The following is an 18,191-nucleotide window of genomic DNA, read 5'->3' as shown; positions in this document are numbered from 1 at the left end:
GAGAGAGAGAGAGAGAGAGAGAGAGAGAGAGAGAGAGAGAGAGAGAAAGTTCTCGCGTTAGAAACAAAAAAATTTAAGGGACAAATTCGTTCCTTCGAAAGAACCTTCGAATTTTCTTAATCGATCAACGATTACATTTTCGTTCTTTCGACATCGTTCGAATCTAAGGTCATTCAATTAATTATCTACATTAAAATGGATACATTTTTTTCGACCAATCGATGATTACGATACGATCGTAATTTTTGTTTTTTTAAGTACTCGTTTCAATTTTAATTATTATCGAAATCATTTTATTTCTCTCTCTCTCTCTCTCTCTCTCTCTTTTTTTTTTTTTTTTGTTATGACATCAAAATTTCAATGAGCGATAACATTTCTAGGATGGCTTAAAACGACGATGAAAAAGCATCGTTGCTTTGGTAGAAAAACTCCGTAGAGAGAAAACAATCGAGCTGTTTGGTAACTCGGTGTAATTTTATATGGGCCGCGGAGCAAGGAAGCTTTTTCGAGAAGGAGAAGAAGAAATGGAAGAAGTAGAAGCAAAAGCAGAAAAAGTAGAAGAAGAAGAAGAAGAAGAAGAAGAAGAAGAAACTTCGTGGCAGTGCGTTTTTGGCGATTCTTGAGAGTAAGTAAGGACGCGTAGGAAGTGTCTTTTTGTCTCTCTCTACTTAGACAATGTGATATTAATTATAATTAACTGCCATTCAGAAAAGTTTTCCGAACAATTCTGTGGTATTACGTCCGCTGGTAATAATGAACTTGCAGCTTTCCTATCATTTACATTCTCCCTAATTCAACCCGAGCTTTCTGTACAACGCAATACTAACTTTCTCTGTATGTTCGTCTGTGTGCACGTTCGTAAGAGAGAGAGAGAGAGAGAGAGAGAGAGAGAGAGAGAGAGAGAGAGAGAGAGAGAGAGAGAGAGAGAGAGAGAGAGAGAGAGAGAGAGAGAGAGAGAGAGAGAGAGAGAGAGAGAGAGAGAGAGAGAGAGAGAAAGAAAGTCGAATAACTTCTTGCAACTATCCAACGTCCTTCAGAGCGTGCAAATCTTATTGCTCGAAGATTTCTACAAGGAGAGAGAGACCATCCCAATTATATTTTCACGATATTTCACGTAGATACATTTTAATTACACCATTTTCTTTTTTCTTTTTTTTTTTTTTTCCTTTTCTTAGCTTTCTTATTTCAATTTAAACACGCTCGATCTCCTTCAATCGTTTATATTATTAGCAACAGAAATAGGAACGTTTTCAAATGAATTTATTACAAGACCGATTTGAAAAGATAAGTTCAAAAGATTCGTTCTACTCAACGTTGATATTATTTTTAATTTCTTTCCTCGATCTTTTACAAATATTTTAATACTTTCATTCGATTTACCCGATTCCTTTTTTCTTTCTTTTTTTGTTATAATAATTTCAATCGTTCGGAATTATACGTTGAATATTAAGACATTCAAAGAAAACTCGAAGCTCGATAAGAATCTTTTAACATCTCGTCGAGTAATCTCGAATGATGAGAAATAAAATCGGTTAATGATAAGAAAGATTCAACGTCAAGTTTCTTGCCAACTATAATTACTGCAATGCGATATCACAGACGTTGCTAGAACGATTAGGTGGTATGGTTCTGATATCTCGCGACTTTCTCGTTGGTCTTCATTTCGAAAATTGCAATTAGCCATGTGGCCGACGTATTTAATGATTATCCTTTTGAAATTTATCATAAGCCCTCTCGTTAATCGATTTTAACGTGAACTGACCACATTACTATCGCCTCTTGTTCAAATTTCATTCATGAAGTTACAATTTACATCGAAAAAGAAAGACAAAAAGAATTAATGGAAATCTCTTTTCGATTTCAAAAAAAAAAAAAAAAATGAAAAAAATGAAAAAGAAAAAAAGAATACCAATGGCCAATAACTAATGGTATTTAATGAACTTCCTTTCAGTGATCATTTTCAATGCTGATTGACTATTATTGTTGGACCTTTAAAAATGATCTGAAATTTAGAACGTATATATATAAAAGAAAGAAAGAATGAACATAAAAAAAAAGAAATCGCGCAAATCTCTTCTTTTACTTTTAACGTTGAAAGAAAGATATAGAAGAATGGTATTGATAAAATTTGATAAAATTCCGAATGTAACTGATACTTGATGAAAGTATAGATTGTAGCTCCGTTGTTTTCGAGGGGAGTTCTTCGAGCGAAGAGAAGAAGGTAGAATTTGATGGGGATGGTTGTGAACGATAAAGAGAGAGAGAGAGAGGGAGAGAGAGAGAGAGAGAGAGAGAGAGAGAAGAAGAGAGAGGGAGAGAGAGATGGAAGACAAATCCAGTTTCAAGCCTGCACACGCTCGGCCATACTGTTGGAATTCATGGGTCGCGGGTTATGCCGCATTCGGTGGTATGTAGTAATTAGCAACATTGCTTCGAGATATCCCAAAGGTGGGAGCTCCAGAGGTTGGGAAGGTTCGAACATTGCCTGCTATACGTAGATTTCATTTAACGGAGAATACGATGCAACTTCCTTCTACGATTGTTTTCATTTTTCGATTATTATACGAAAGGAAAAAACATTTCAATGGTGGTAGTCTCTCCTCTCTCCTGATAGATCTCCACCAAAAAGAAACAAAAGAAAAGGAAAAAGAAAAAAACGTGATCCATAGTCAAATCTCTCCGAGACATTTTTTTTGTCTTCGCAATTTTTTTTTTCTTCCTCTGCTTTCTTGCCTTCTTTTTTCTCTTTTTTCCCACCCCCTTTCTTTCTTTCCTTTTTATTTATTTATTTTTTTATTTTCTTCTTCCTTTTCTTTTTTTTACTGCCAAGACACGTGAAGAAACAAATTGCGCTATGGCGAGAGAAGTCATTTAATAATTTGCATTCCTAAACCCAAAGAACGAGCAAACGAACGAACGAAAAGTTCGAGAGATGCAACGAGCCGAGTGGTAGAGAGTGGTTTTGCCGGTTGCAATCTTCCGACTAAAGTTTATCAACCCCTAAGGTTATCTGTAACTGAATTATCGTTCTAGTTTGTAGTTTTAGATACTGACAAAAAAAAAAAAAAAACAAATGAGAGATATTGCAAGGAAATAAGATCGTTCTTTTATTTTTTCTTTTATTTTTTTTTTTCGTTTTTTCTTTTCGTTTTCTAATACGTGCAAGCTATCTTATAAAATAACGAACGATTTTAAAATAGTTTTTAATATATTTACACAAAGATCTTTAAAGTAAACATACGATAATAGTTATAGTACTTTAACAATCATTGATCGAAATTTTTAAAGATCACATTCAAAGTTTACGTTTTCTATGTAGTTGATCGATCAAAGAGTTAACGCGCCAAAATTTCAAATTGACGCAGAATTTAATACTGCGCATGCGCGAAGCAGACGATTCTTATTAGCTATAGATAAACGTGAATGACATCGAGAAAAAGTATCCGGTAAACAAATTAACATAGGGTTATGTAATTTTAATTTAATGTGATCATAGATATGAATTTTCCTTTATGTCTTGTAGGCTGAAACATTTATCATCTATTCATTAGGTGTCTCTTGTTAATATCAATGGCTACAAACGCGAAACAAACCATGCCAATTAGATCTAATTCGGTGGAGATTCTAAATCTTCAAGATACTTTGACACCCTTTGGTGTACGTCTTGCTGGGATTTATATGCGGTAAATATAATATATTGAATTTAATCTAATCCTTAAGAACAATTATAATATTAACTGAACAATTATAATTTTTCTATGATAGTATAAAAAGAACTATGTTCCAGGAGTTTTGCTTATGTTACGCTTAAGGATAGATTGCCGATAATATTAACGAAAATTGTAGACAACCTTAGTCGTAATAAAGAACAAATCGCACAAAAATTTGGACAGGTGAATGTCGTTTATTGTGATCTGTATAACTTGTTATCGATATTATAGTTTATTAATACAAATTATACAATGTATATATATTCTGCAGAATGCTACGGAAGAAATAAAACAAATGGTTGGATTTATAAGTCAATTGAAGAACGAGATTGTTACTAATAAGGCTTTGACAATATTACCAATAATAGAAAATGACAGCGACAATGATGCGGCTGTTTGGAATAAGTACTTGGAGGATAAAACTGAAAAAGAAGGTGCCACTCCAACCTGGTTTAATACGGAATGGTTGTATTGTGAATGCTATATGTATCGTAGACTGGCACAAAAATTTCTTCTTATGTAAGTTTGTATAAAAAAGAATATATTATATTTTATCACTCAATGGCAATACATGCTATATAATCTATGATTTTATAGGAGTGCTTTACATACGTATGACCCATTTCAACAACAAAAAAGGGATTCTTTTATTAATTCCCTGTGTAACATCGAAATTCTTAACAAATATTTATTGGATATAATTGACAAGGCAAATTTAATGCAAATTGAAAAGAAAGACCTACTTTTTAAATTAATCGAATTGAATCTTTGGGGAAACAAGTAATGTTGAAAATTTATATATATATATATATATATTATGTGTGTGTGTGTATATATATATATTTATTCTGTCATTATTTTTTCAGATGTGATTTATCTCTAAGTGCAGGAGCTGATAATAATCAAACTGGTAATCCTATAGAACAATTAGCAATTTTTCATGATGATATACTTGATAATGCCAGTGATTTTGTTTGGCAAGTTCTTAGTAAACAAAAACCAAATGATTCTGATATCGTAGACTTGATATTAGATAATGCAGGATATGAACTTTTCACTGATATATGTTTTGCAATTTTTCTAATTAATTTTGGCTTAGCTGGAAAAGTTCGATTTTATGTAAAACGTTATCCATACTTTGTGAGCGATGCTGTTGTTAAAGATTTTCATTGGATATTGGATTATATGAAAAAATCCTCAAATCCAGAATTAAAAAGAACAGCACAGCTATCTTATGATTACTTGGAAAACAAAACTTGGACTATTGAGGTAGTAATATATATATATATATAGTTATTTTATATTTCTTATTAGCACTAACTATAATATATATTGTATATTTGTATAGGAAGAATCTTATTGGACATGTCCGTACGATTTGGCAGATATGAAGGAAAAGGATAAAATACTATATGCAAAATTATCAGATGCAAAATTAATAATATTTAAAGGTGATTTAAATTATAGAAAATTATTGGCTGATATAAATTGGGAATACACTACTTCATTTATAGAAGCATTGAGAGGCTTTCGGCCAACAAATATTTTGAGTTTGAGAACAATAAAGTCTGATGTTTGTGTTGGATTACCACCTGGAAAAGGTGAAATGTTGTACGAAAAAGATAAAAACTGGATGGTTACTGGTAAATATGGTCTTATTCAAGCAACAGTTGAAAGTGCTTGTAACTGTTCCATCATATGTTAATAAGCGAAATTAAACTAGAAATAATACTATTATTGAAATCTAAAAAAAGAGATTAAAATCTAAAAATCTTAATGAAATATATATATATATATATTCATTAAGTCATATAAATGCAACAACTCGTTATATGTCTAGTTGCATTTAAATCTGCAGATTAATGTATGTGAATGTTTCGAGTAAAAATTGATGTCATGTATCATTTGTTAAATCTATTAAATTTTTCTTTTTTATTTATAACATAATAGAGAAATATTATTATATAAATTTCCATTTTAAATATAATGTAAATCGAAATGAAACAAATAATGCATAGACTGATGCAATGAGAATACATTATTGTGATAATATCATTCATTTATACTGTAGTTTGTATAAATTTCTATGTACATAATATATATTTCCTACATACATAAGAAAGAATTAATACCTTTTACAATTACATATTCATATTATATGAATCAGTCTTATAAAAATGAATATTTCAATTTGTTATATATCATATAGAAACTATAGTGAAAATGTATAGATCATTTTTGGATAAAAAAAATCTTTTCTTTTTAAACTATAATATTATAAAAACAAAATGATTTTTAGATGTATATGTATTATCAGCAATATTTAATTTATTACATTCAATACATGTTTATAATGGTAATAATAATAATAATAATAGTAATAATAATAAGAAGTATCTATTTTTTTTTTAATAGATATTCTTCTCTTCTATAAATGTTTGTACACAGTGATGTATAATAATGCATATCAAATTATAAGAAATAAAATATCTTTTTTTAAGGATAATGTTATATTTTTATTTAACCGGTCCTCGAAAACACGCAGAATCGATCGCAACCACGTATACTTTCAATTCAAAAATATAAACACCACTTATAAATTCTATCAGTTGCAAGTCGAATTAATAATTCATCAAAATATTATTCGTACAATTTGATTTTTAAGTACAAATGGCGCGATCTTCCAATGCGATTGTGCTTCAATATATATATGTGTGTGTGGTGTGTGTGTATGTGTCGTGTATATATGTGTATATGTATCCCTAATACTTACAGTTCGTTCTCTCCGCCTTAATCATACTTTTTTATTCACATGCCTTTATACAATATGTTTCATTATTTGCACTTATTTCAAGCATACAATATTTCCTTATAACTGGTGTCGAGACCGTTAAATATACACAAATTTCTTTTTTAATAACCACAGTATCAGTAGCTAATCTCATAAAAACAAAGAAAATATAATATTTCTAAGCTTAAGTGTGTGTGTGTGTATATATATATATATATATATATATATATATATATATATATACATATATATATATATATATTTTGCTCAATTTTTTTACTGATAATATATAAAAAATTTTTATCAGCATAACATGTTTTGATGGTATATACTATTCTACAAATATTTCATTAGAATTCTCATTTACAGTAATATATTTATCATACACAAAAAAAAATTGTTTTATTTCTTAATATATGTATATTTCATTTACTCTCTATAATAAGGATATATTACATATAGAGGTGCAACTGAAATAATAAATCTCGATTAACAGTAATTTATAATGCAGTATTTACAAGTGATTTACAGTGATCAAACAAATGGGATAGAATTTCAGAAAATATATTTGATTTTATTTTGATCGTATTCCTGTTAATATACTATTGTTGTTATATACTTTATATTCGTAACGAAATTACCCCTGCTTTTTAAAGGAACAAAATATTATACTACAAAAATCTTAAAATAAATAATTGCATCTCTTCTCTGTGATAATTATACTTTCATATATTCAGACTATTATCCAAAATGGCAATGCATAGAAAATTGTTTATGATGAGCTTTTCTAATAAAATTGATAAATTTAAAAGTTCGTACATTTGAAATAAAAATTATTATTAGGCTTCAAATATAAGTAATTTTAGTGAACAAATTTACGAAATGTTACTATTATTACATATACCTGACATATTCCCTTGTGATAGCAAAAGTACAATGATTTTTATAAATATATAAATATTATTAATAATCAGCAATTATATAGGGAATTTTGTGATGTAGTATTACAAAATATATAAATAGACAAAAAAGTATTCTTCATGATCTCATTTTTAATTAGAAATTCCTACATATGGCCTCATTTAAAAATTGTTGTAAATATACTCAATTGCAAATGTATGTATGTCACTGTTTAAAATATTATTGTAACAGAGCACGTATTGTGATGTGTATTTCCTTTTTCATTGGAGGATATAATATTCTAACTTTTCGACCAAGTGGCAGTAGAGCTTCTGTACACACACACGCACGCACGCACGCACGCGCGTGTGTATGTGTGTACAGAACATATTATATATTATATATATATTATATATTTTATATATATATATATAAATATATAATAAATTGATTATATTAATCTAAATCATTTTACTTCAGCATTTATATTGAAAAGAATGTTATTTCAAAAGAAGAAAAAAACTGCTTATAATTTATAGAAGTGTCACAAGCAAACAAGTCTACTAGTAACAATCTAACAAAAATAAATGCCTGACCAGCTAATACCTGTTACATCTGCTTGTCCAGCAAGCTACTATTTAAAATATGTATAAGTAGCATACTATATTGCATTAAATTATAATAGATATCTGCATCCTGTTAAATGGACAACTATGTAATAAAATATTCTAATCTAATGAAGACAAAAGGGACTTAACTACATTTAAAAATACATAAAAATAAGTATGATTACTAAAATACTTGTATAATTTTTTGTAACCTGCATAAAAAAAAAAAAAAAAATGTATAACTATATGACATAACAATGATATTATAGTTCATTGAATACTTGTTAAAATTAATACTCAAATAGCAACAATTAACTTACTAATAATAATTTAAAATGTACGAAATGTATAAATTGAATTAATTGTATCCTCTTGATAGATATATAGGTAACTAAATCTTGTCTTATTTTTAAATTATTACTTTAACCAATAAATCCCATATTTAATAATTTTTTTATACAATAATATTTTTTTTAACAAGATAAGCATCGTAATGAAATTTTTTCTATACCTAGAAAAAGCAATGTATATGTCAATATTTGTTAATAATTATCTCTAAGAATGATAATATTAATATTGCAATCATTAACACTTATGTTTTCCATGAAAGTAAATAGATCAATGTATACGTTTTTGTGCTTTCTCTATAAAATCCAAATATAAAGGAAATATTCCATCGAAGATATTAACAAAATTAATGACAGTGCGAAATATATAAAATATTTAAAGCATTGAAAAAAGATATTCTTTATAAAATTCTATAATGCAGGTCATACAAGTCAAAAAATGATTGCTTTACTGCCACCCAGTGATCTTATCAATCTGTGCATCAATTTGAAAAAAAAACGTCGCTATAAGATATATCCAAATGCAATATAGACGCCCGTAGGGAGGGGCACCAACGATTAGAACTTAATCTTATAATATTTCCAATTTGCTATACTGCCTCTTATATTGTCTTTTATTCTTAAGCAACAGTCAATGATGTAGCAAATAACATGTGAGATACAGTTTACCACATAAGGCTGTATCTACAAATATACGTGGAAATTCTATACAGATGAAGATACTAAATATTTCACAAAATTCTTTACGATGAGAATTTTTTATCAAACCCTACATGGCACTAAATCACACTCGAAGTGCACATTCACACACGGAATTTCGTTACTTTGCGATGTCACCAATCTGAACTTACATACAGTTCAGTTATCAAAGATATTAAATAATAATGAAAATGACTAATATATCCTAACACTGCTTTCCATACAGTCAACTATATGTTATTTGGTCTGAATCATATGATTGTAACAATGATCTCGTAACTATTTCTTTTAAGTATACAACTAAAAGACATGCAAAATTGGTAATCCCACTGTTCACACTATTATCCAATGTTCATAAGTTACACTTTTAATTCATGAGAACTGTGTTACTTAGTGAATGCGGCAAATACAGCCCATAATACGGGATTGGCGTTAGGTTTAGCAGCTTCAGCTTCAAAATCTAGATCCAACAAAGTTCGAACTCGGCGCATCGCTACTTCGTAATCGTCATCGCAAAGAGGTGCAAATGCATTCTCTAATACATCAGCCGCATGGGCTAGGATCACTAATGCTAACGTCCGCCTATCCATACGACCTGCATCATTTACCCAACGACCTAACACAGCCTCCTGAATCTGCAAATAAAATACGACTGCTCCATAAATATAACAATCTTATATTCTAATGCTAATGTTTTATATTTAAAAACAGACGAATTAATAATTATATAATTTCTGCGATGTGAATATTTTCAATGAGTAGGAAAAAAACTTAAACGGATACGCATTTTAAATTGCATCCTGGAAATAAAAAAAAAAAAAAAAAGAAAAAGATACACTTCTCCAAACATATATGTGAATAGGAGATACTAGGATACTTTTATAGTAAATACAAGCAAAATGCTACAAATGATATTTCCTCTTATCTTCTGGTATCTAATATGAACACCCAATTTAGAGAATGGAATACAAACAAAGAGATAAGATATTACTTCTATTTCTGTAGTATTAAAACAAAACAGAATATGTGTGTGTACATAACAGAATACATATATATATATATATATATATATATATATATATATATATATATAATATCAAAGAAAGCATAAACAGATAAGTACAAATAAATAGTATAAGTATATAATAAAATCTAATTACCTTTTTAACAAGACGACTTTTGGCAAGGTTATCAGTAAGAGGATGAGTTGTCATATCAAAGAGTAAGAAATTCTGTTTTTCTGTGGTTAATACACCTTTTTCTACAAGATTTTTAGCTAATCTCTCTCTAACATTTTTTAATTGATAACGTAACTTTAAAGGATTCCACGTTTCACCTGTAACGACAAAATATAACCAGCCGCGATATAAAAATTAAACTACTATCATGAAAGCAAAGAAAGAAAAAGGATTATCAATAAATTACAAACCACTTAAATATTCTATCCAACTTGGAACAGTCTCTGGAGGATCTGTATCTTTTAAATGTTTCAACGCTTCGTCCAGCAAGACATCTCCTGTAGGCGCATCGTTTTTCAAGAGTAGTTTCCTTGCCAACAAACCTTTCTTACGCATTCCAGCTTTTTCTAACTCTACACGACCGCGAAATCCAAGCTCGGCCAAGATACATCCACGTAAGCCCGAGCTTATGCAATCGTTCCAAAACGAAGTATAACCCTAAGGAGGAATAAAAACAAACTCCTGAAGAGTAACAAGAGAGATATCGAAAAAGAAACACAAGCCAAGGATAAAGAGCTTTTATATCCTTACCTCCTTGTCCTTAAGACCAAGGAGTAAAACTTCTTCCATAAGAGTCAATCTGGTTTCTTTATCTGAATCATCGTCTATCGTAGGGTTCGAATTTAGATCTTTTTGAGAGGAACAGTCGGTGTCCATACTGTTACCAGACAACTTGTCATTGTGACCAAGGTCGTTGGAACCATCCTGGCCGAATCCACTGCTGCTGCTACTGTTAACCACTCGTCGTCTCTGCACCAACCCGTCACCTCGATTCATCCTTTGGAAGCAAAGCTACGCACCTTTTGCGATAACGTCCGCGTGTCAGATACGCCACCGTGTCGGCCTCACTTCCGTGCGATTAGGCTAAGTCTATTACAAAGGTAATTAAAGTAAACCTCTCGCGGCATGTATCATACGAGGTAAACACAATTCTGTTGACGTTTCTCTCGATACAACCATATCTGTTTTCCAAGATGGCCAGCTACCTCCCGCACGGTCGTTGCTTTTTTATTTCGCCACTAGGATGCTATCGTACGAGCTGACGAGACATCAGCTTGCGAGAAAAGAAAACGGAGATTTAACTCCGATAACGTAATACGATCAAACTCCTCCTACTTAATTTTTTTTTTTCTTATCAACGACGAGATTGTAAAATTAATCTTCTTTATTAGCCTACAGAATATATTCACTCCGATTTCTACTCTTAAATCAAAATCACCTCGTAACCGACCGCGAACGATGCACCCCGTGACCGTAATTGTTTAGAACGGAAACGTGTCTATCCGAAGGACTAACGTTAATGGCGCTAGTGTCGCTACCGTCATCGGTCACGTGTCTTCCAACCACCTATGATATACGAGCTCCCTCTCTCTCTTATCGACGCGTCGTTATAAGCGGGCTTTTCGAATTTTCGTCGAAATAAAAACCTGTAAATTCGATATAAATTGTACGATCTATGGAAAATCAATGATTTATAAGTAATATTTGTTACTCTATCAAAAGAAAAATGTTCGATTTTATTTATATGAAATAATCCTTTTATATTTATAATATCACACTTTCTTATTTTTATCGATCGTTTTTATTCGATTTTTTTTTTTTTTTTTTTTTTAATAATATGATTATGAAAGTTACGATTAATTATTAATGCGATACTACGTCCGGATATGCACCCACGTATATAGATACGTGTCTCTTCTACAAATCTTCAACAATCTATTCTTCAAATCTTCCGTGCGTGAAATTCTAAAGGTCTCGTCACTTTATTTTTACTCATGCTTTATTCTTACCGCCGATCTTGGATAAGCAAAAGGTTTGACACACGATCGATATCGCTTCGTGGTATCCAGCGCAACGGTCGTGCATCGATTTGCGATTTGTCCTGCGCCAATTATCGCCGTTTATCGGCATTGCTGAGAATCGTAAGAGTCCGCAATGCGGTATATCTTTAAATTGACTAAGAAAAAACATGTGTTCCTCGCGACATCAACCAAGAAAAAATTATACGATTTTGTAATTAAAAATTTGAGATTTCGTTCTTTGGAAATTTTACTGATTTAAACAAAAAAAGAAAGAAAGAAAGAAAAGAAATTTTATGTAACAGTCGAATTGTACAAAATTATAATTTATATACGTAAAACGCTTATAATTTTACGTATAAAATTTATTACTCTTGCAAAAAATATATAGAAAGATTTACTCCTCCGACAATAAAAATAAGAAAAAAAGAAGAAGAAAGATCAAATAAAGATCAGCAGAAAAATGATTTCGTCTGATTTGGAGGTAACATTTGATAGTCGAAAAAAGAAAATAATTTTTTTCAATAGATCGTCTCGATCCATTCGATATCGCTTCGTTGTCGTGTTAACCAGGTTCAGCACGGTAGTCAGAGAGAATCCATGAGAGAGTAGGGATAGAGCGAATGATTCCTTCGAGGAAGGCGCGCGAACGTACCGAGAGGCACTTTCAGTCGTTCGGACCCGCTCGCTCGGTGGAAGTGTCCAAGGCATTTCTCGATCATATATATATATATATATACATATATATTTATATATATATATATATATATACGTACTCACGTATACACACACGCACGCACACACACACACACACACATATTTCGATTATCGCGTTCGTGGTGTGATTGAAGAGTTAAGCTCGAAAAAAGATATTTTTTAGTTTCTTTTTATATTTATTTACGTACGTGTGCGAGAGAGAAAGAGAGAGAGAGAAAGAGAGAGAGAGAGAGAGAGAGAGAAATTTTCGAAAAAAAAGAAAACACAAAAAAAGAAAAAAAAAAGAAGAGAGATCGAAGGATCAAGGAAGATGCTGCGTTTGGACCACCACTGAGTTGATCGGTTCTTCGTCAATACGGGTGTCAGGTGAGCAAGATCGAAAGAACTTCATCTAAAACGTTGTTTAACAATCGTTATCACCATCATCGGTGATAATACGTATGTGTAAATATGTGCATGTGTGTTTGTGAATCTACGTAATATTAATACGTCAACGAAACAGTAAACGTATATAATATCGAATTTTCCCACGTTTATGATATTTAATCTTGCCTGATTTCCAAGACATTTAGAGCGTGACATTGGTGAATATAAATTATTTGCTCAATTCCATGACGATTCTTTTATGGAAGAACGATTTTATTCGATACACGAATAATTTTATTCGATAGTACGGTAAACATATTTGTTTATTGATATATCAAAATGAATAAATTTTGGGAATGTGTACAAATATAAATTACAAAGTGTGATCAATCATTTTTCATCGACGTTTATCTTTTAATATATAAAAATGGTGTCAATGCAATATTGATCAATCATCGTATCGATTATTATCGCTTAAGTATCAGATAATTTTTAAAGAACGTTCGTCATTCTTAAAGAATTTTGTCGACGAAATGGATTAATTATTATCGAAATGATGTTCATCGTTTCGAAGAGAAAAAAAAAAGAGGAAAAAAAGACGCGATTTAATTAATAACGAGTAAAAAAAAATACCTTACGTCTCATAATTCAAGTATCTCATCTTTCTTTCGTTCAGTAATCGTTCGCGTAAAAGCGAAATCATGGGAAAAATGCGTAACAATGTTATTCATCGTATTATTCATAATTAACCAAAGAAATTGTGGTGTTTTTTAATTATGTGAACACCCGGTATTACCACACAGGATTCCACTTCAATTCGTCCTGACGTATAGATACAAGTACACACATACGCACACGTATATACGTATTACCAACATATACATAAGTATTTATCACTAAAATGAGGATCTACGGCCAGCTGATCCTCCGAAGAGAACGTCGATGACCTGTCGACGTTGTTTCTACTTGTTGCTGAGTTACGTTTCAATTTACACGGGAAGAAACAACAGTACGAACGAAATAGATTTGCAACAAGCAATAAAACCGATCCTTGCTGATACGAGCTCGTTAAAAAGGAACATTCCAAGGAAAGATTCCAATTCTATTCGATACTGATTGATCTAATTCGATTTGATTTTATTTTTCATTTACTTCTCGTTACTGACATTGCATAGTTAAGGATACTTCAGTAAGGATTTTAACGACGTCTCGTAAAATTTAAATCGTTCGAAACTTCGCTAAACTTTTTCCTATGATTATGATCGCGTAAAAAAGAAAAAGAGAAAAAACAATTCTTACGAGGGATCTACTCTAAAATCGAAACGTTAAAAAACCGATGAGGACGTCGAGTTGATCTAAGCAAAAGAAAAAAAAAAAAAAAAAAAAAAAGAAAAAAAAGAGAAGAAAGAAAAAACAAGAAACGAAAGAAATAGTATAATAATTAAAAAGCGTTAATCGAATCGACCGAGTGCGTTAAAAAATTTCGTTTCAATATCGATCCTTAATCATTTCCTAACGAGCTCGAGAACCTGACTTTAATTTTCATAAATCCATTTTAAAAATATGAAGAGGTCGAATAGATCGAGTAGAACGATCACGAGGAGATATACTTTTTCTTTGATGCTTTTGAAGGAAACCTCTTGAACAATTAATTATAATTGATGTATACTGGTACTGTAATAAAAATTCAAGATCGATGAAGACGGTGACCCATGTCCAGGTTTACCTGGAGGAACTTTGCCGTTCGTTAATTGATTCGTTCGCGTGGCTCGTTATTCGACGGCCAGGGTTGCTACTGTTAAACAACACCATCCAGTCTATCTTCTTTCTCTCTCTCTTTCTCTATCGTCCTCTCTCTCGTTTCTCTCCTTTTTCCTCTCTTGTTTCTCTTCCTTGTCTCTGGTAAAGTTCTTGGAGAGAAAGAGAGAGAAAGAGAGAAAAGAGAGAGAGAGAAAGAGAGAGAGAGAGAGAGAGAGAGAGAGCTATGGAGACGATGGCTACGGAACGAGAAGGTACGGTAAAATCCAAATGGCCGGAGCGTTACATTCCACGGATGATTCAGGTGTGCCCCTCGCTGTTCCCTCCTCCCTCATTCCCCCTGCTCCCTGCTCTCTTGCTCCCCTGCTCCTGCCCCTACCCCTATCCCACGACCCTCCCCCTCTTTCCCCCCTTTTCGTGGCTCTCTTCGAGAAAGCAGCAGCACCTCTCTCGATAGACTCGATGCACACTCTCGATACTCCCGCTATATTTCTACTCGGAAGCTATCGACAAATGTTTAGATTCTTTATATATATTTCTCGATATATATGTTTATGTATGTGTGTGTGTGTGTGTGTGTGTATGCGTGTATTTAATTCGTAAAAATATATTTTTTATACAAAATTGAATACGATCTAGAATGTCTCAAAAAAATGATGACAAATTTCTTTCATTAATCGTCTCTTCAATTGTCCTTCTGATTTTATTTGAAATCAATGCAGAATGGGAATTGATATTGTTATAATTTATATGTTAGTTGGAAGGAAAGTTCATTTTTAATCGGATATTCATTGGATCGTTTAATTCTATAGTTAGTTAACGAGTGTCAGTATATTGAATAATGTTTTTGCATATATAGTTTTTGTGATTATAATGTTATTCGTTAAATTATGTTAATAGATTTCTTTTTTACATGTACGCATATAGTAGGTGTAAATGAAAATTTCAAGAAATTTTGCACTTGTATTTTGTGTAAAATTTGATTATAAAAGGCGATGCTCGCGAATCGATAAATTTTTCTTCCTTGATAAGATTCAAATAAACGTGACATCGAATCTCTTTCCGTGGAAGGACGAGTCCCTATTTCGACACTCGCTTACATTTTATATAACGTTGTTAAGAACGAAATACTCCGTGAAAACGCGCATATTTTGCAACGCAATGCCAATGCAGGTGGCAACACGCGTGATTGCTCGTGTCAACAAAACCACCTACGGTTACGTCACAAAGTTGTTTCGATCTTTATATAACCATTGTGGTTATCGGTGGATATATCGGTGACTATAGAACGATTATCTTCTTCTTTTTGAATTATTCATATTTCTAACGTTTAAATTTAAATTAAATTCTTATTTTCGGTTCGAGTCGCTCGAATGCGACTTCCAAAATTGATATCTATTTTTATTTTTACCCGAAAAGATCAACTCAAGTTATCATTAATCTAGCGCTTTTAAAATTTATATTAATTCTAATTCCGAATTGAAACTCGAATTATAGGATTATTTGTATGAATTATATCAATGAGATGCATTTGAAATTATTTATACAAATTTAATTTCGCTACAGAATTAATATTGTATATTAATTAATACTATAATTCTAATGATTTGTCAATAGAAATTCTCGATGTCTCCAATAATTCTAAACTCCTTAAATTTTTTTTTTAAGTATCGTTAAATTAGAAATATCTTTTATAAAAGTATAACGTCTCTATAATTTTATTAGACAAGATTATATTATCATTCCTTTTAACGTATCCTTCGTATGAAAGTTTTCGAAAGTGGTAGTCGTAAATAATAAACTGTTATAAATCAAAATGACTAATCGATCCTTCTTACAAAGATTAAAGGTGCATGAAGCGATTTGCGTTTACTGGAGCGCACTTCTCTCTTCTGGTTCCCGTTTTGTGTGTAGAGAATTTTAATGTGCCGATCGTTGGTTGAACTAAAAGCGTCGTTCGAAGGAAACTTTCGAGTGAAAGTACGCACGATTATTATGGCTTTGCATTGCGTTATGTTCCGTGTCATGAAATCTATTTATTCATCCATCCATTCATCCATTTTGGATTCCGATCGGTCGACTATATTTTTCTTTTCTTTTCTTTACTTTTCATTTTTTTTTTCTAGACAAATCGTACGAATTTCAAACTGTTTTAAGTTAGGAATGCAAAACGGCCATTTCGATTTTATCTTCTTGCACTTCACGGACACTTACGTGCAGTTAAGTGGAAAAAATGATAATATCGTTGAAGTAGCGCGTGTAGTGAAAGCACTACTAGCATGTAAGAAGCTCACCAACACTAACAATAATTCCTATGCCACGCGTGGTCTATGCTTGTTTCAACGATAATAATTAATCCTCGCTTTCGGTCGTAATGTCTCGCGTAATTTCCTTCGTCGATTTTAGTTTCTAACATATATAACAAGAACTAAACGAACACTAGTTTTAATTTATTTTCTAATTAGGTCTATGTTAGATCAGTTAATATCGTATAAATTCGAAATGATCTATCGGAGATCTTTCTCATTTATTTCATATTATATTTTTTATATTTAATTACAACAATAATCGAGATAACGTTTCGATATCGAATTTTTCCTCATTAATTAAACAGTTTTTCAAGATTTAAACTACATTTCATTCTTACAAAACGATTTCGAATACTCTACTTTTATTTTATTTCCAATTAAAATTTGTATGTTACTCATTATATATAATTAATCTTTAATAATACATTAAATAAGTTTCATTATGTTTCACCTTTAATTAAAACAATTAAGATCGTTTAAACAAGATTGCAATTATTAATAGAATACTTTTTTTTTTTAAATTTTCCATTAATTTTCATTCAAAAGTTTTCTAACATACAACAACAACGATAACAACGACAACAAAAAACCACAGACGACCCATTAATTTCTTCACGACACCGTCCAATATTCAAACAGAAAAGAAAGTGTAAAATTTCATTTATACATACGCACTTATACCTACATACCTATATATATATATATATATATATAGATACCGGGTGTCTCTTAGATCGCCATTTAGTTTTAACCACGAACCAGACTATCTCCGAGTTCAATCACATTTCGAGTCGCGTCACGGTAGAACGCGTACGCGTACGCACGCATATCGCTCTCTCGTTTTCACACATACCCATACCCACACAAATATAATTATATATATATATATATATATACACACAACACGTTTATTCAGCCATGGCCTCCGTCTTTCTAACACAACATCGAC

At 31.3% G+C, this 18,191-nt stretch overlaps 3 protein-coding genes across 6 annotated transcripts in view; 2 read left to right on the top strand and 1 right to left on the bottom strand.

The window, feature by feature from the left end:
* The first annotated feature begins 3,407 nt into the window (after positions 1-3,407).
* LOC122634386 (damage-control phosphatase ARMT1-like) lies at positions 3,408-6,032 on the top strand. Of its 2 annotated transcripts, XM_043823282.1 has the most exons (7): positions 3,408-3,446; positions 3,524-3,683; positions 3,788-3,893; positions 3,982-4,229; positions 4,308-4,490; positions 4,577-4,979; positions 5,059-6,029. In XM_043823282.1, exons 2-7 carry the CDS (start codon positions 3,571-3,573, stop codon positions 5,413-5,415), a joined length of 1,410 nt encoding a protein of 469 aa, XP_043679217.1. In that variant the 5' UTR covers positions 3,408-3,446; positions 3,524-3,570; the 3' UTR covers positions 5,416-6,029. The 2 variants fall into 2 exon arrangements, with proteins under 2 accessions (XP_043679217.1, XP_043679218.1); XM_043823283.1 differs by lacking the exon at positions 3,408-3,446 and having other exon boundaries at positions 3,556-3,683; positions 3,766-3,893; positions 5,059-6,032.
* Positions 6,033-8,490: 2,458 nt separating this feature from the next.
* LOC122634388 (Golgi phosphoprotein 3 homolog sauron) lies at positions 8,491-11,565 on the bottom strand. 2 transcript variants are annotated; one of them, XM_043823285.1, is made up of 4 exons: positions 10,825-11,560; positions 10,485-10,731; positions 10,216-10,391; positions 8,491-9,690 (listed from the first exon to the last, which is right to left on the bottom strand). In XM_043823285.1, the coding sequence occupies exons 1-4, from the start codon at positions 11,068-11,070 to the stop codon at positions 9,442-9,444; spliced, it is 918 nt and encodes a 305-aa protein (XP_043679220.1). In that variant the 5' UTR covers positions 11,071-11,560; the 3' UTR covers positions 8,491-9,441. The 2 variants fall into 2 exon arrangements, with proteins under 2 accessions (XP_043679220.1, XP_043679221.1); XM_043823286.1 differs by lacking the exon at positions 8,491-9,690 and adding an exon at positions 9,944-10,090 and having other exon boundaries at positions 10,144-10,391; positions 10,825-11,565.
* A 1,319-nt stretch (positions 11,566-12,884) lies between these two features.
* Positions 12,885-18,191, top strand: part of LOC122634373 — a 33,902-nt gene continuing 28,595 nt past the window's right edge. The window contains exon 1 of one of the 2 annotated variants that reach the window (XM_043823253.1): positions 12,885-13,175. The gene's annotated coding sequence lies outside the window, so the exon portion shown is untranslated. The remainder of the gene's footprint in view (positions 13,176-18,191) is intronic. The other variant, XM_043823252.1, reaches the window with a different exon arrangement.

The sequence above is a fragment of the Vespula pensylvanica genome, chromosome 14, assembly GCF_014466175.1.
Source record: "Vespula pensylvanica isolate Volc-1 chromosome 14, ASM1446617v1, whole genome shotgun sequence".
NCBI classification, from domain to species: domain Eukaryota; kingdom Metazoa; phylum Arthropoda; class Insecta; order Hymenoptera; family Vespidae; genus Vespula; species Vespula pensylvanica.
This window is presented reverse-complemented; position numbering and strand designations above follow the sequence as displayed.